The 19858-nt window shown below is 38.1% G+C and overlaps 1 protein-coding gene across 2 annotated transcripts in view; it reads left to right on the top strand.

Annotated features, from left to right (window-relative positions):
- Positions 1-19858, top strand: part of LOC124777136 (klaroid protein-like) — a 468625-nt gene that overhangs the window by 130569 nt on the left and 318198 nt on the right. Inside the window, exons 2-3 of one of the 2 annotated variants that reach the window (XM_047252429.1) lie at positions 1179-1346; positions 1500-3357. The exons of the other annotated variant lie outside the window; for it this stretch is intronic. Of the exons in view, the coding sequence (XP_047108385.1) occupies positions 1179-1346; positions 1500-2945 (1614 nt within the window). The 3' untranslated portion in view covers positions 2946-3357. Of the gene's footprint in view, positions 1-1178; positions 1347-1499; positions 3358-19858 lie in introns of those variants that run through there. 2 annotated transcript variants of the gene reach the window in all.

The raw sequence follows: 19858 nt of genomic DNA, 5'->3' as shown, positions 1-19858 counted from the left end.
TTACATGCCCAGGAGACTGCATCAAATAAATTTCATTGTACCTCAGCAGCTACGTTGGCCCAATCTTTGGCAAAATGATGCGTTACAAGAAATGTGCTTCCACACTGTGTGACGAGAGAGATCATTTTATGAATGTATAATAAGTTTGCTTTTCTATAAAAAATTAAAAATAATCTTGTGATCGTTTATGAGGTGTGCAAGATGCCGAGAACTTTACTGCTCGCCTTGTTTTTATGATGCATATCACCACAGAACATGTAAATCATGAACTGTATAATAATGAAAGTACTTAATTTATACTCTGTAGTCCTCATTTATGCCTTAATTACTACCCCTTCTTGGAAATGTATTAACATTCTCAAAGTTTCACTTTCCTTTCATTTACACACCTTTTATAAATAGATTAATAATTACAGTGTATTGGGAATTATTTCTGTTTAGTTGCAATGCACGTAAAATTTCTTCTGCAGAGGAACACGACACCCAACCCGCAGATTACCGTTGCGTATTCTTTCTGGTGTGCCAACCACTGCCTGGAAACTATGCTAACACAAAGGGCTTTAGCCTTGTCCGACCCACGCCAGAAATGCTAGTTTCTTCCAAACACTTGGTGACCTGGAGATCGTACTTCTGTCACTTCAATTTCTGGCCAAGCCTTCTATATAATATAAGTGGGGCGAAGTCGGTGTTGAGTAGTTGCGGCCCAATTTTGAGTGAATGTTGCGCGTGGCTTGCACTTTACATAAACAAACCAAAAAATTTAGTTTTAAAAATCTAGTGATTCAACATTTGTATTTGAGATAGCCGATATTATAAAGTACAAGACATAAAAATAATGCTCTACATTCAATACCATGATCATTACCGATGGTATTAAAATGTAATGAACATTTTAAAGGTTAATCTCTTGCTTCTTGGCATTTGAGAAATATCAATCAATATAACTTTTTGGCAACTTGTTGGTGTTTGCTATTACCTGACAGATTTCTCTCAGTTTTTCAGATTTGTTCGATCTATTTTCTATTTTTAGTACTCTGTGTCAGCCTATACCATTACTGGTCTATGAAGAAAATATATTGTGTATATTTGTAGCTATATTTATTGGATTGTATCCACTTTAAGTCACAATCAGTATCATAACAACTTTTAGCAGTTTTAAAAATTACAATTTCTTTCAGGTGTCAAAAGATGATAAGCATTCAAGATATGTCTGTCCTAAATGTGTGCACAAGATCGACTTGTTTTATGTGTTCAAGACCAATTGTAAAAGAGCTGATAAACTTCAGAAATTGTCAAAAGACAGAGTGCCACAAAGTGGAAAGATAGGCATTTGTGCCAGTAATGAGGTGAGTTTGTGACAGTATGTATAATTTTTTGCTTCAAGTCCCACAGTCAATACCACCAATTGTAAGCACAAAATAAATAAATGAAATATTGTATAAAGCAAATTTGGAACACTCATCTATTTTTGTTTGAAGTAATTGCTTTTGTCTTTTCAGAACATCCAGGTTGTAGGCAGCAGTGAAAAGACGCTGTATGGAGTCCTGGATGAGCAGGTCAATGAAGAATACCAGGATCCAAATCAGACATGGTTATCAAATAGTCCCAGTGTTTTGAAAAACCCATCTCAAGATATAATTAACACAGAACACAGTAAAAATCGAAGTAATAACTGCTGCTACTTAACAGGAGTTGATCATTACCATGATAATGACGAAGAATGTATGTTAGAAGAAGAAGTTTTCCCACCGGAAGATCTGAGACATGCTGATGAATCAGTTACACCATTACTGAACAACACTTGTCCCTCAGATAATGGTACATCTGGAACTGAAGCACCAACATCAACGTATGCTGCTTCCTCTGTGGCCCTTGTTGCAGAAAATGACGAAAATCAGAGAAATACCAATAATATCCTGTCTAATTCTTCCTGTGTTACAAGTACGTGTGCATCAAGTGTGTATTCGGACGAGGTTATGTGGACATCATCCGAAATCACACACCATACAGTTCAACAACAAGTTTCAAACAATTCTTCAGATGTTTCTAAGAGTGACTGTGTTGGACAGCCATTTGTGTTAAATGTGGATTGGAATGAACTATCTGACTATAAAAATGGAGCATATAATGGAATATATCTAACAGGTGTGAACGAAAATGGAGAGAGTACTAATTTCTTAGTTTATACTGACAAAGTGTTCTACACCAATGCAATCTTGTATGATGCCTTCTTGCATGATTTACCCTTGCAAACAGTTCTTGAAGGACCCACATTTGTTCCTTCCTTCTCCCCAAGTTTTATCAGATGCTCCTATTGTGAAAAACTGTTCAGATGTATGAGGAGTCATGTCTTGCATAAAAGTGTTTGTCAGAAGTTCTTTCAGTGCAGACATTGTAGGAAGAAATTTGTTTCAAAAATTTTAAGACAGCTGCATTATCTGAATGAATGTGTTTTTAGAAGGGTATGTCATGATCATGGATATGCTCAGGGCCAAACACATAAAGTAACAGAGCAAACTTTAATGAGAATGGCAAAGGTTCATTTGCACAGACTACACATTTGCACCAAGTGCAACAATATTTTCAGAACTGATGGCCATCTGATTAGACATAAGACAACCTGCCAAAGAAGACCATATCATTGCAGATCACTTCTAAGAGTTTCTAGGACATGTGAGACCCTAAAATGCTTTGGAAACAGAACATTAAAAAACCTAGACATGTATCCAATTAATAATCTTATAAAAGATTCTTATATGGCTAATGTTAAAAGCATAAGCTCCACTACTAATGCTGAAAGTAATCACTGCATGCTCAGAAGTAATAACTTGTCAGTTAAGACACGTTCTGCAGTCTCCACCCAAAGTAAAACTACTGTTAAGAGAAAAGATATATCTGACAGCACATCAGTTTTGTATGCTGTTGGCCTTGTGAAGAAGAATTAGCTTGCTTATTATCTTTACAGATGGAAAAATTCATACTTAAAACTCCAGAAACAAATGTGAATGGAGTTTTACTGACTAACCTCAGATACCTTAAATTGGGAGATTCCTTTTCTAGTTGCTAGAGGAAATAAAAGAAAGCAGCATTCAGGAGTGTGAAAGAAAAATAATCCTCATATTTTGAAAGTGTGAGATACAGATTTATTTCTTTCATACTGCCTTCACATCATCACACTATGTTGTGGCTAACTTCTTTTCATCTGAACACAGCTTTGGGTTTTCATAAAAAATCATATTTATTAAATTAATTATATTATATATCATTTGTATTCAATAATACACAGGATAATTGTTGTTGATGTACTTATTGAATCTCCAAAGTCAATTATTTATGTATATAGGTAAAACAATTGACATACCTCGTAAGATTTTCTGAAATGTTTTATTTGTCTATATAAACTTCATTGTCTCAGGTAATATTGCAATACTTCTGTTGAGAAAATGATTACGCGGAACAACGTTTTGAATAAAACATTTATTATATTTGTGTTATACAGATATGCATGTTTAGATAGTCATTGACTGTTTAAAGCTTTTTGACCCTTGATTTGATATAAATATTTTCATGTTTGCTAATGAAGTTTGCTGTCTTTTGATTAAATGTTCACTGTCAGATGTGTACATATTTAGCTTTCCTCGATTGTCAAGAAGTTTACTCACTATCCTCAGTTTGTGAAAACAATGATAACAATTGGATTATAAACAGAAGCTTTGGAAAAGTGTCTGGCATAGGCCATTTTTTTGTGCTTAAGATAAAAAAAGGTATGATTTTATGGCATCCATAATTACTATATTAGGGAAAACCCAATACAGTGAAATTAATGTAAAACTTAATAATAAAGTCCATCTACTGTCTTTTAATTTCCCAATGTACATTTCAGAGTACAGATTCATCATAGGGTTTCAGCTGGTTTTCGAATTTTGATAATATTGTTGTATTTGCTATCAGAACAAAGAAAGTTCTACATGTTGTTTACACTAATCGTATAGTGGTTTCTTCATTGTCATGTCAACATACAAGAAATGCATATGTATGAATGTTGCTGATACGATATTGTATATGACATCACAGTGAAATAACTAGTCCATGATAATTGTAAACAACATGTGGAAGCTACTTCACTGCAATGGCAAATACAAGTGTCAGCAAAATTCACAGATGCACATTTGTGGTATGTTTCATTACAATGATGGTCGTTCAGTGACCTACTGAATCGCAGATGCTGAAGCTGTGTTTTGAAAGCTACCTTGGTGAAGTAAGTACACTATCGAAAAAGCAGCAAATGTACTTTATCAATGAGTTTAAAGGTATTAATTAATCACAACCAGGCTACTGGAGCAGAAAACATAAGTCATTCCATTTCTAAAATGTACAGTCATAGACATGAAACCGAGCTGCTGCAGAGAATAAGTTGTAGTCATTCACTTAAGGCATGCAATATGATTGGTCACCCCCACAGAATACTAAAACTGGCAAAATGCACAGTCTTGCAACACTGTAAGCTGCGGAAGTGTAAGAAGGAAGTGTTGTCACTCTTCACGAACTGTTAAGAGTGCTGTATCTACTCGTGGTCTGTAGTAGCTTTCGTGCAATGTAGAAATAAAGTCACGAGATTGTTTCCACTCCATTCCCTATATTATTAAATCCCATTTCGGTGGACAGCTAAAGATATCAGTGTGTTGGAACATCTGAGGTAATTCACATCACTTTCTAACCCACCTGTAATAGCAAAAACTTCCAGAAACATTTCCGTAAAGCAGCTCGACGCAATATCAAGATCACCTGCTTGTTACACGCAGCTCGATGCCGGACGTCAGGCAGCTTCTGACCAGACAACTGCGGAATGGCATTGTGAGTTTGTTCATCAAAAGTTATTTTCTTATTCCAAGTTGTAGTATTCATCTTGCAGATACGTATTGGGGCTTGCATACTTGAAACTCATGCACGTAAATACTTCAGGATTAAAGGAGACCACTCACTGAGAAGCAGAAGTTTTGAGTTGTTCGTAGGCACACACAAAAAAAGAAACATTGCTAGCTTTCAGATTTTATCCTTTGGTGAGGTAGAAGTAAAACAAAATACAGATACATGCCTATGCCCTTACATGGTGTCAGCTAGATTGGCTATGTAGTCAGTTTACTGGCACCAAGTAGGTCATAGGTGCATGTGTGTGTGATGTTACCGTAGTTCGGCAAAGGATAAAACCCGAAAACTAGTAAGTTTTCTTCCTCTTGAATGTGACCATCGACAACTCAACACTTCTGCTTTTCGGTGAGTGGTTTCCTTCCATCTTAAAGTATTTACATTCTACAAAAACGTTTCTATAACACTGAAAATTATGAACGTTGCTCAAGGCAGGGTGTATACGACCCGAAACAACCGGGAGATCCGGGAAAAACCCGGGAATTTTTCATTGTTTTAGTTTTCAGCTAAATTTTTGTGATTCTGACTGGTAAGAACCAATACTCTAACAGAGGATATTACCGTATTCCGCTATTGCAGAATAATACTGCAGCAACGAAACATGAACGAGAGAAAAAAAAAACGAAAATAAAACTTGAGTTGCAGAGGAAATGCGCCGTATAGAACAACAAAACACAGTGCTCGTACAAGCGTCTGCCAACAGTAAAGTGTGTCAAAGGCTTTAGGAAGACTATGCAATGCTTCCTAACAACAAATTGCCTCCGATGACCGTGACGTGACAACTGTTTAAATTAGATTCGTTTGAGCAGTGGCGGGTGGGCTCTTGCGTATGCGCAGTTGAGTCGCGTATGAGTAGTACCTTCTTTCGCTTCTGGTTACAGAAATATGGCTGGGCGCCGCCCCGGTTATTAAGATTCAGTAAGTCTAACGTTCATTAACGTAAAAAATAATTTAAGACTAATATTGTTAAAAAGGTGAACTTCTCAAAAGCATTTAATGGTAAATAAAAATAAAATGAAATGCCACTTTTATTAAGGCCCGCCACGTACATCGGCAACAATCAGATAATAATAATATATTAAATTACGACGAACGCGAGATTGGCCCCACGTTGGGCGTCAATCTCGCGTCCGTCGGCCGTCGTAATTTAATACATTATTATTATTATTGTTATTATTATTATTATTATTATTTGATTGTTGCCGACGTACGTGGTGGGCCTTAATAAAAGTGACATTTCATTTTATTTTTATTTACCATTAAATGCTTTTGTGAAGGTCTCCTTTTTAACAATATTAATCTTAAATTATTTTTTACGTTAATGAACGTTAGACTCACTGAATCTTAATACAGGAGCATATAAATTGAACAATGGAATAAACTTTTCATATTAATTTCCTCGGCTAGTTAGTTCACTTTAAAGCAAAAAATCTTTAGTTGTTAATTACAATTACGGCCCACACACACGCGCGAGAGTATTTTTTTCTTACCTCCGTTAACCATTGTATTGTAGTCGGAGTCCTGGCTCTGGCTCTCGGCTGTGGTATTGAAAATAAGAACCTTAAAGCTGCGTATTTTCTGCAACGTCGGGCGGCTGTGGAGAAAAATGAATATTATGTTAATAGCGGGCGAGTTTTTCGCTTCCGCTAAATTTTTGTAAGTTAATATCGCCACGTAATGGCGTCGTTGGCTGCATCGGCCGCTGCGATTGTTGAACTGTAAATTACTTGAATACAGGTTAATTCAAGGAAGGCGGACATGAAATCGGGATCGCCTCTCACAAATTAAAAGTGCACAATAATATTAAATCAATATATTATCTGCTTAATTTATACACATATGCTTAAATTTGCCAGCACTCGCAAGATGTCGGTCTACACGCAACCAAGACAAGAGAAGAAGTGAAGACGACTAAAAAATTAACAAAAGAGCGTATCTTGTCGTCTCTTTAGATCATTTTGTTATTTATTTGCCCTCGAAACTTACACAGAGAAATTACTATAATACGGATAAATGAGTAAATGTATATTATTCAATTTTTAAATGTCTCTTCTTTATAAATACCGTTTTTTAAGTATTTTCGTAATATAGCACTGGGGACGCTATACGGGCTCTTGCTTATGCGCAGTTGAGTCGCGTATGCGTATTACCTTCTTTCGCTTCTGGTTACAGAAGTATGGCTGGGCGCCGCCTCGGTTCGGAAATATTTTAAATCTGGCGCTGATGCCCAGAACAGTCTGAGTTGTGGTGGGGAGATGGATCGTCTCCACGTAACCTGTGTTTACGTTCAGTGATTTTGTTATTTCCTCTTAGTTTATTGCTCTCTCCTTAAATGATAACAAACGGATTTTTGCGGCCAGGAGTTATCAAATAAATTAAAATACGTTCGCATAATTACGGAAGGCTAAAATATGTTCCTTGTTTTAGATTTTATTTCCATCTTCCTGACAGTCGAGCATTAATCGCCTTGCAGAACAATGAAGTTATTTTTGTCGGTTTGCTAAAGAGATTTGGCTTTCATTAATCTTTCCTGTTTTATTTGAAACGAAGTGTTCAATATCACACTATTGGCTAGTTTCAACTGTTCGCTGCATTTCAAGTGCACTTATGGTATTATGCCATAATAAAGAACCAAACATGGGATGATACAGAACTGGTACTCCAAGAAAATTTACATACGAATCTGGACACATGAATGTGCATTTTAAGCCGAATTGTGCATTTTAGCGTGGTTCACGAAATTCCGATGCTCTTGAAGTATCCTCTGATGTCTTGTTTCTTTTATGACATAATGTAAAATCTTTTAATGTTTTACACGTACGAACATATGGGCTTCCTGTGTCATCGTAGCTGCGTAAGCGCGGTCACGCCTATTATCTGGCGCTCTCTTCCAACTGCTGAAACGAACCTATTTCTAACAGGTCGCAGGAAAATATTGCGAATGGTGGTTTGAAAAGCGTTACATTCAAACCAAATTTCCTTTTATGCAAGATGAACTATGTGCGAGAATGTACGATGAATTACTTAAATCACAAAACGTTTGACTCTCATTTAAAAATCAGCTGTTTGAGGGTGACCATTTAGAAGAATTTCGAGCCCAGAAGATCAAACATTTACGTCGTTATTAAAAATTTTACTGGCACATTTATGTGATGTATCTTAAAGTGTAACAACCGCAAAAAATATCAACATTATATCTTAGAGACCAATATTATATGTAAATGCTATGTATATTAATTTAAACCATTAACTTTTATTTGTGTGTTGTTCGCGCTACTTAAGAGTGTCTTGCTATTGGCTTACTACATCACGTGTTCGTGCTGTCATCAGCTGGCGAGATCACGTCACAATGAGCTATGACTGGCTTACAAAAGCGCCTCGCAATCTCGATTTCAATGCTTAGGAAAGTGACATGCGGTGTTTGATGGAATTAAAATTTATACCTTCATAATACGGAAACATGCAGCGAACATGTTGCTGCACATCAAAGGTCTTTCAAAACGTCGGTATATAAAAACATAAACATTCAAAGAATTGATGAGTTTTACAGTGCCGAGGAAGCTTATACTGTAACTTAACACGGAAAAAGTGTATTTTCACCCGCGAGAAATTGTATTTTTAACCGGGAAATCCCTTTCCACGTATACACCCTGTCAAGTGTTGTAAAATAGTAACAAGTGAAAAAAGTCTAACATTTATGACATATTATTGGCTATGGACTCAATAGAAGGCAGCAGGGGAAACTCTAAATCTTTGTGTTGTGTATGGGGGCAAGTACTTTTAGGCAAGGTTCATAAGTTGGGAACGGGAATACTGCATACTCTAATTCAAAGCTACAAAGATCAAAGGGGTGGCTGTCACTGAGTTTTTGCTGGAACATCATCAGTTCACTCATTGAGCATTGCTTTGCAATATTGTTAATGGTGGAGAGTTATGATGCCTTTATGTTAACTTCTTAAGGGGAAAGGGATACCAAATTGCAACACTTTGGAAAGAAAACGCGTGTAAACTCCACATTTTTCAACACAGTGTAACTAAATTTGACACAATTGTTAAGAAATGCTATATGCTTACACACGCTAATTTACATGCTCATTTACACTATGTTTTTAATCATAAACAGTTGAAAATTTGTAAACCGGGCTGGTACAAATGTTTTTTTTTTTTTTAAAAAAAACTTGTCAGACCGAAATTAATGAATTCTTGTACAAAGTGTGATACACCATTATTACAAATATCTGTGGAACAGAATTTTGATATCTTCTTTTTATGGTTTTCTACAGCTCTCCAAATATCTGTGGAAAAAAAAGCTTCAAATTTTAGGGGTTTCTCTTACATAAATGTCTTACTATCGTATTAAATGAAAATTCGTTCCAGAGAATGTTTCAATATATAGCGTGTACAAAAAAGAATCATCAGCTTTAAAAAGAATCATGACCATTGTGTTGTTTGACATATGTTTGTGAACGACATACTGTTGGAAAGGACAAACTATAGAGTTTTACATGCTTCCTGCTAGGTAGCAGCAGTGTGCGCCCACTTCAGTTCTAGTAAAAATTCTATCGAGACAACAGAAGGCACTTTGCGCTTTGTGTTCTGCATTTAGTGCAGTGCGGGTCAGTAATAACTGTTCAGTGTAACTTTCATACTAGGTATGGTGTGGTTCCTCCTACATCACAGAGCATTAGCCAATGGCATGAACAATCCCAGTAAACAGGTTGTTTGTGTAAAGGAAAATCGCCAGGCCGTCCCGAGTGTCTGACACACAAGTTCAACACATCTGCCTCAGTTTCACAAGGAGTCCGCAGAAATCAGTTCGCCGTGCAGCTTGACAGCTCAACATGCCACGATGTGTGTTGCATCGACGTTTACTCATGAAACCATACAAAATTCAGCTACTGCAAGCTCTTTGGGAAGGTGGCAAACAACAATGTGTGGCGTTCTGTAATTTCGTTCTTGGCAAGATGGAGGATGACAGTTTTTAGTGATGAGGCAACATTCCATTTAAATGGAAAGGTGTACTTTCATAATGTGAGAATATGAGGTACAGAACAACCGCATGAAGTTGTACAAAATAAGAAGGACTCAACAAAATGTAATGTGTTTTGTGCAGTTTCACAGGGAAAGGTGTTGGGTCATTTTTCTTTGCTGACAACACTGTTACAGGAAGCACATATCTCAGTATGCTTGAGAAATTTCTTTTTCCACAGTTGGAGAGTGTACCAACATGATGGTGCACTGGCATCTGGAAGTGTGGGAATTTTTAAATCAAAGGATTATTGAACAATGGGTCGGTTGCACTGGACCAAATGATTTAGCCTTACATTACTGGCCTCCATGGTCACTAGACCTGACTGTATGTGATTATTTCTTGTGGGGGCTTATAAAAGGATCTGTTTACGCGCCTCCACTACCAACAACATTGAATGATCTCAGATATCGCATGACGGCAGCTGTGGAAGCTGTAACTCAAGCCATGCTCGCTGCAGTGTGGGAACAATTTCAATACCGCATTGACATATGCCGTGCATCTCAAGGGCATATTGAACAACTGTGAAAAGTTATGCACAAAAGCTTTTTGAGTTCCTGTTCATCAAAAACAAAATTCATTGTATATATTTCTTAGTTTCAGAAGCATAGATGTGCCAAATCGGATGATTCTTTTTGATACACTCTTTACTAGTTGGATGCCAAATTTAAATACGATAACACCAGTGGTTTGTGACGAAAAGGATATAAAGTTTCTAGAATGTAAGTTACAGGAAACCTGAATCACATATTTGACAGTGTTTTTATTAGGACTCGCATTATCTAAGTGAATTAGTGCAAACCATATGCATTCTCTTCCTCAAGCAGCATTTCTTTCCCTTTCTTGTTACGTTAACCCAGTTTTCAAACTGAGTAGCAAGAATGTCAACTGCAGCCAGGGGCGCCGACTTATAAAAAATATGGGAGGGGCCCATATTGGGGGTCTTGCCCCAGGAAATTTTCTAAATTTTAGATGGAAAAATAGTGAGTTTCGAAGTTTTTTAAGCATTTGAGAGTCATATGATCAACATTAGAACCCCGAAAACTGGACTCTCGGTAACTCGACACTCCGGGAAAGTCTAGAAGCCTGACACATTTTTTGGCTTCGAAAAAAGAAACAAAACATAAACACGCATGGGATTTTCGTCAAAAGCTAATTTAATTTACAGTAATAATCATTCTTATAGGCTGTTACAGAGCAGTTAATATGTAGCTCTGAAAAGACTGAAATTATTTTCAAAATAAATCCTAAACCATCATTCAAAGAATAAAACATAAAATATTTCTGTTGCACGTTAATAGCACTTCGATTAATAAGTGGAATAGCTAATTTAAGCTTACTTTGAATAAGGTTCAGGGTTCATTCAATAAAAACAGTATCTCAGAGTTAAAGCTTTAATAAAATTAATACAGTATGCCTAATACTTTCAGTCAAAAACTAGGTAAATAGTGGATTTTCATTGGATCTTACACCCTAAAAATATGTAAGAATCTGAAAATAATTAATATAGCACTATAGTAATGCAGTACTAAACTAGTACTAATATTTCGAAACTGAAAATTTAACATTATGTATGTATTTAATTCACTGTTTTATAAAGATTTTTAATATTGCTGTAAATGACTAAAGGGCTAGAGTGTTTTTAGAAAGGTGCAAATGTCGACCGTCTGACTGGATTACTGAATATGAAGTCGTTGATGACTGGTTGGATATCCAGTTTATCCAAAACATCTCAGTGGGCATGAAGAACAGCCAAGTTGTTCAATCGCTTCTGTCCCATTGTTGTTCGGAGATATGACTTCGGACGCCTAAGGGCGCTAAATGACGATTCTGTTTTTGCTGTTGCGATTGGAACTACTTGGAGAAGCTTAATGCACTACAGTACTTCACATAACATTTCTCCAACTGCAGGCTTTTGTGTAACGTACTTTCTTACATCATGCTTGTTTTTAAGACCAGTTGTTTTTTATTAACGATATCGGCTAACATCCAAGTGTAAGTGCAGTCTCTCAATGTCTACGTCAGTTTTGAAAATCTCAGTTGATTTTTCCAAATTTGTCTCACCTCTGTTTACTAAAAGCAAGCATTCTTATTCAATTGCAATGACCTGTGCGAGCCCAGTTGAAGCGAACCGCTCTGTAATGCAAAATTGCACCATTTCACAAACTTCAATGTAAATATTTTGTAGTATTCCTTTGTGGTTTTGAAAGTGTATGGTGAGCTGGCTTCGTTGTTTTCATACTTCTTTGGTATACTTCGATTCTGAGGAAGCAAAGGATCATCAACTTGTGAAGGTTTTTCTTTTAAACACAGTTACCAAAGGAGTTCATAACTATCACGCCTTCCACTCAACATACAAATCAAGCTCTCATATATTTTTTTCCAGATCAGCAACTCTTAGATGAGGGCATTGATTTTTTTCATTAACATCTTCTACTGGGTTCATGGCATCACAATAAAACCGTAAAAGAAATAAGTCTTGAATTGTACCATTGACTCAAGGTAGCCTGCACGTTTGTAACCTGCCTCTGTTTTGTTCTCTGCAGAAAATATTTCAAAAGACACTAGAAGTTCTTCAAAGTTTTTCAATATTCTCAAGTTACTAGAAGATCGAATAGTCCATCGAGTCGGGCAAAGGGGTCGTCGGCCACATTGGTTGTTGGCGCTCTCACAGCGTATGCTTCTGAAAAGTCCCGTCCTTTTGACGGATTCCCTTACAGTGTTTATTAAGTCGTGGGCTAAAGCCATAATATCCCTCATATAAGTAAGATGGCGGAGACTGTCTACAACTGCTAAGCTTAAACTGTGAGCAGCGCAGTGCACATAACGTGCTTTTGGTTGTATATCCAAAACTATCTTTTTTAGTCCTTTGAACTTACCTCTCATAGTCGAGGCACCGCCATAGCACTGTCCTCTCAAGTTATCCACTGACAAAATAAGACGATCAAAAACGTCTTTTAAAATACTAAACAGAGTTTGTGATTCAGTGTTGGGGGTCTTGTGTACGCCAATAAAGTCTTCGTTGATGATTAAGTCATCATCGACAGTATGAATACAAAATGAAACGTGTTCGTGAATCGAAGACTCACTTGTTTCATCAATCATAATGGAAAAATGTTCAGTCTTCTCGACTGAAGCCAATACCTTTCTCAACACAGGCTTTCCTAGTACATCAATGATATCGTTTTGAACATCGTGGGACGTCCACTTATACCGCGAACGCCTTAACCAATCTTTGAACTCAGCTATGTCATTCTTTCGGAGTTCCAACAACTGAAAAAAAAAATTGAGTTTACATCTTCGTGCCTTGCTAGTCCTCGTCGGCACAGAAATTTCACAGTAGTAAAAATTGTCTCAAGAGCTAAACGGCCTTTCTTCATATCACTATCTAACTGTTCACTCAATTGGAGGCCACATTTCGGCTAGTGATAGAATTTTGTTTCAGAACATCATCCTTATGTGTAAACGTATTTTCATGAAGACGGAAATTTTCCAAAGCCTTTTTCGAGTTAGAAAACCCTATGGAAGCAAATGCATCTTCTTTTTTGAATAAAATTGTAGTAGATTTTTAGCATCTGCCTCTTTGCAAATTTTGCAAAAAACTTTTTCAGTAGATGCTTCATATTCTAGCCACGTATATTTGATCAACCAAGACTTCTGAAATGATCTTCCCTTACTGGATTGTCCAGGTTTCGGCTGTGAACGGTTCTTGCCTTTAGACGACGAAGCAATTGACGACACAATAATTGTTGGAGGTTGACTTTATCCATTGCAAACTTAATTCACAATACACTAAGCGACTAAGGTAAACGAATAAAATATAGTCATATAAAATAGTCCACTAGACACTAAAGTCGGAACACTAAATACGTGTGCAGCACGCACTGAACGAAATTATCCACACTGAATGACTGCGACAGTAGGGCGGGCTTTATATAGCCGCTGCATCGTAATGTCTCGAAGTGTCAAGGCGACGCGAGGTGGAGGATTTCAGGCGCTTCTGCTCCAGTCCTTTTGATGTCGCCACGACCGCAGCTCTGTCCCGCCAGCGCCAGACTGTACCCAAACGTTCGAGCACCGGGACAAATTCTAAGTGTGTCCGCAGCACCATAACACTACCATGATTCACATCATTTCGTTTTCAGTTAAACTGCTTACTACCGTAATAATTGTTTGTTTGAACTGAATGTATTTTAAAAAGGCAACTATCGTCAAACAAGGAAAATAAAAAATTCCAAAACAATTTTCTGATTTTTATGAAGCATAAGGCAGATTCAGAAGGATGTAGGTTGCAGTAGGTACTGGGAGATGAAGAGGCTTGCACAGGATAGAGTAGCATGGAGAGCTGCATCAAACCAGTTTCAGGACTGAAGACCACAACAACAACAAATGAAGCATAAGATAACTGATAATTTTCTTAAATTATTGGGGGGGGGGGGGCTCGCCCCCCTCCCTCCCCTGCCACCAAACGAATTTTTGAGGGGGCTTGGGCCCCATGGAGTCGGCACCTGTAGCTGCAGCAATTCCCCTCTTACTGATTTCCTTTAACATCGACAATGTGTAAGCTCCTAGATCAAATCCTAGCCTCTGTAGAGTTCGTAGTCTGCCAAGACAACTAAAGAAGCATCATACACTACAATTTCAACAGCAGTTGTGGAAACAAATGTTGTCTTGGGCATGGTCTCCAATCAGAGAGTTGTGAATTTCATTAGGATTTTGAGTTTTCCCATGCACACATTTTTGTAGAAGTACTGGATCTGGTAAATATCTATGTATTTCCCGTGTTGTGATTGCCTAAAACTAAAAGAAAACACCCGAGGAATAAATAATACAAAGAAATACAGAACATGAAAGGGGTGTGACCCATTGCAAGCTTTCACATTATTATTTTTATCATACTTTAGAGTGGATTTGGAATGTAATATTCAGAAATTGATGTTTCAGTACCATGTAGTAAATGAAGATCCAATAAAAATTATTTCACGATTTTCGTCGCCTTCATGTACGACTCCTTGAAGAATAAATTAATGGCTGAGCCCCAATCAAGGACGTATACTGGAGGAAAGGGCATTAAGAATATAACATTTTGCATCTGATGGCTCAAATAGGGTACTGTGCGCAATGAACTGCTTCCTAAGAATCTCGCCGGTTGCGGTGACTGAGCGTTTCTAGGCGCTTCAGTCCGGAACCGCAGGTTCGAATCCTGCCTCGGGCATGGATCTGTGTGATGTCCTTAGTTTAGTTAGGTTTAAGTAGTTCTAAGTTCTAGGGGACTGATGACCTCAGATGTTAAGTCTCATAGTGGTCTGAGCCATTTCAACCTAAGGATCTGTCATCACAGCTGGTATTTATTGCCAGCAACTTGACGCACTTTTCGGTCACAGTGGAAGAAAATTGACCGACAATCACCATCACGTGTTGCTACTATACAATAAAGCCCTCTGCTGATTTCACAAAAAAACTATACAGATTTTTTTTCTTTTTTATTTTTTATTTTTTTTTTTTGGGAAGGCACCTGCCACATCCTTATTCTTCTCATGTTGCGCCCTCAAATGTTTATCTTTCTTGCTCCTTAAAGAAAAATGGTCAATAGAATTCCTTTCAGGAGGAAAATGCACTTCCAACCTGGTTTGATGACATCTTTAACTCGTAATCCATTAGGTTTCCACAGGGATGGAATTGGTAGACCATGTAAGCATCTGCAAACTGTTTTAGATAATGTGACAGATTACACTGTAGATAATGGATTTCTCCACAATTTTACTGTTGTGTTCAACAAACTAATGGGAAAAGCAATTAAAACAAGCTAGTAAAAATGAAATACATCATACCACAATAACCTATTTTAATAAAATTCAAGGTATCTGTAATCAGAACATGCCTATATCGAAACTAATTAGTAAAATATTACTCACTCTGGACTCTGAAATGGTCTATATGTACTTGCTTGCACATTGCCTTGTTGACAACTTTGGTCCATGGCTGCATGTGATATGCGACACACTTGAACCTTGCCATCAGGGTCGTCTAGGTTCCAACCGATATAGTCACGAGCCCAGGAGAGGCACTGCATGTAGTGTTATTAGCAAAGGCACCAGCATCAGTTGTCAGCCGCAATAGCCCATTAACGCCAAATTTCGCTGTACTATCCCAACGGACTCATTTGTCATACACCCCATTCTGATTTGTGTGGTTATTTCACGCAGTGTTACTAGTCTGTCTGTTATCACTACGCAAACGCAACTGCTCTTGATCACTAAGTGAAAGCCTTTGGCCACTGCGTTATCTGATGTGAGAGGTAATGCCTGAAATTTGGTATTCACAGCACACTCTTGATACTGTGGATCTCGGAATACTGAATTCCCTAGCGATTTCTGAAATGGAATGTCTCATGTGTCTAACTCCAACTATTATTCTGCGTTCCAAATTTGTTAATACCCGTCGTGCGGCCATAATCACGTCGGAAACATGAGTGCAAATGATAGCTCCGTCAATGCACTGCCCTTCACTAAATTGTATACACGAGACTAACGTCGTTAGTATACAGGGTGTTTCTGGAGGAATAGTAAATATTTTAGGATGTGGTAGGATAGACGAATTGCAATAAAATGCCATATAACATGTGTCCAATTTTTATTGAGTATAGCCGGCCAGAGTGGCCGAGCGCTTCTAGGCGCTTCAGTCTGGAGCCGCGTGACTGCTACGGTCGCAGGTTCGAATCCTGCCTCGGGCATGGATGTGTGTAATGTCCTTAGGTTAGTTAGGTTTAAGTAGTTCTAAGTTCTAGGGGACTGATGACCTCAGATGTTAAGTCCCATAGTGCTCAGAGCCATTTAAACCATTTTTTATTGAGTATAGGGATACAGCTGTTAGTATGTAATCGAAACAAACTTAAAACAAAGGTAAATGACTAGATTTATAGTTGATTTTCAAAAGTTCCACAGCCAACTTCAGTGCACTTTTGACTTCTCTTGATAACACCAGATGTAACTCTTCTGCGTTGTTTTATGAGGGCTGCACTACTCATAATCCGAATGATCAAATCGGCTCTTGTGATTACTTTTTCTTTGTAGACTTCGCCTTTCAACCATCCCCACAGCCAAAACTCCAAAAGGCTAACGTCCTGGACCTTGGTGGCCAAGAAACGTGCCCATATCTACCGATCCATCTTCCAGGGAATGTAAGGTTTAGATTATGTCACATGGCGACCACAATGTGCAGGAGCCCCGCCATGCTGGATGAACATTAGCATTCTTGTAGCCAAAGGAATCTCTTTCAATAATGCTGGAAGTTCATTTTCAAGAAAGTGTAGACAACGGTGTCCTATAAGACGATGCGATAGCACAACAGTCCGAATCAACCGATTGTCTGTCAAACGACAGCACACTTTTACAGAGAAGCATTGTTGAAAATATGTCTGCACAGTGTCATGTGTGTTTTCTTCAGACTACTGATGTGAATTACGAGCGTTATTGATGCTGCCACCAGTAAGATTGGCTTCATCAGTGAAGAATAAAAATGGGATTGCCTGGTGATTTTCAAGTATCCAATGACAAAACTCCAATCATCTATCTTCATCTCATGCTCCAAGGTGTTGAATGAGCTGTAAATAATACGGATGTAATGCGTGCGTACATACTCTTGTATGTGGAACACCGATACGTGCAGAAATTCTACGTGTGCATGTTGAAGAACTACTTTCTACCGACTGGATGTCTTCTAGTTCATCCACAGTCTGTTCATTTAACTGCCAGGCACTGTACCAGTGTCACGCAGTGTATTGAACACACAAGTGAACACTCTTGATTCTGGTAGTGTGCAGTTAGGAAATCATATGCCATATTCTCTACAAGCTGCAGCAGCAGCGTTTCCGTTAGAAAACCCATACACAAAGACCATATCGGCATACTCAAGCATGTGTAAATACGTGCTGCATGCTTACAAGTTACCGTACGGTAGACTTGGCCAACAAACCACAATGAAAACCTCAATGTAAACGAAAGCACAACTTCGCAACGTGAACACCAACATTCTACTGCTGACATTTGGTAAATACGCCCATAGAAAAGCATAGCAACCGGTATACCAATACACGAAAGGAAAATGTGTTGAACTCGGTGCTGTATCTCTGTACTCAATAAAATTTGGAAACATTTTATATGCCTCTTTTATTACAATTCGTCTATACTAACACCTCCTAAAATATTTACCATTTCTCCTGAAACACCCCGTATGTGCATATCGCTATCCAACGACTTGCCACCGCAGTGTAAATCGCAATGTAAAAGATGAGACAGTTGGAATTTTCTCGTGTAACGGCTTTCCTGACTCGAAACCGTAAATTGATAGCTTTATTTCACACCTTATGTGAAAATCACTCAGATCGTTCAATGGAAATAAAATACATATATCGAGTGAATTTCGCAGGGTATTTCTGTGCCATCCAGGGATTAATTCGTCGGTCACAGAGTTGCCAAGACATCCTACATTGTTGCTAAGATTCAGTTATACTACTAGTTGGAAGAATACCAGCCGATGTTTTCCTGAAACAGGCTGGGAAGTGACCACAAGTGTTGTCTTGAAGATGGAGCTGCCGAGGGTCAGAATACCGAGAGGAAATGTCATCGGGTCTTATTCGCATTTCAGTAACTAGGTTTAGGTGCTAAAGCGTAGTTGTAGCCTCTTTGAATTTCCCGGCGATTCGTTGTCACCTCATGGAAATTGGGTGTTCCGCCGGTAGTCCACGACTTCCCAAAACCAAACTTCGACGCCGTAACTCGACGTCTTTATGAGGTGTTCGCTTACAGGGTGTCGAAATAGCGTGTTGCAAAGAAGCGAACCACATGCAGGACGCACGTCTTCTACGAGATAGGGAATAGTTACTAATAATACTCACACCCGAACCTCCAAATATCAGACACTCAGATCGGTAGCAAACGTTGTATTGTAACCTTCCCGTATATAAAAATTTCCGGTACTAAGCTGATTGAGAATTGAATCTGATAAATTTTTGGACTAAGCAGCGCTACGTCATGGCCCTGTGAAATCAACCTGAATAAACTGAAAAATTCTTACCTCCTAATGGTGTCGCCGAATAACGCTGTCTATATATCTGCTTCTAAATGGCACAGCTTAGTGCAGTGCTGGCCTATCTACTACTACTACTGAACAACATTTGTCTGAGGTTTGCATTACTAGAAAAAAGACTGACTTTGTTTGTTGATACAGCTGCATATCTGGTCCTCTGATTATTAAACAGCACATGACTATGATATGGGAAAATTTGTAAAATATTTAAATTTAAGTAAATGACTGGTAAAAAATTATGTTCTGAAAAACATTATTATTGAAAACATTTCTGTAACCCATTACAAAAAAAAACTGAACATTACAAGTCTGACTCAATTAGTGCTGACAAATCACAAAAGGATTGAAACAAATTCATATTAACACCTCAAGCAACATGTCAATGAGCTGCGCTGCACCAGCTGCAACTGCCATTGCTCTTCCATGGCTAGCAACTGTACTGTAGCGGTGAGCTACTACGACTTCTGCTCTACAACAGGAGCGACCAATTATTACTGCTGTCGACTCTGCTCTGACCTGCGATTCTATTGCAGAAGAGATGTTTTATACCGCAGGCAGTGCGTGAGCAATACATCGAAAGTACTCTTGCTACAGTAGGGTAGTGAATAGTAAACCTCTTACATAATGAACGCCTTACAGTATGTCGATAATCAACTAAAATACCGATTTAGTTCGTGCTGCTTGTTGCCGTCCAATAGAACATGCGTAAACGGTCATTAAAAGTAACACCAGAACTACGGAGCACAGGAAAAGCCTATCTGTGAGTATTTGTTTATTATATCTCTTGGGGATGAGTTGGGAGAGCGTGAGGTCATC

Source organism: Schistocerca piceifrons, chromosome 2, assembly GCF_021461385.2.
Source record: "Schistocerca piceifrons isolate TAMUIC-IGC-003096 chromosome 2, iqSchPice1.1, whole genome shotgun sequence".
Lineage (NCBI taxonomy): Eukaryota > Metazoa > Arthropoda > Insecta > Orthoptera > Acrididae > Schistocerca > Schistocerca piceifrons.
Note: the sequence above shows the minus strand (reverse complement) of the source record. Positions and strands in the feature narration are given on the sequence as shown.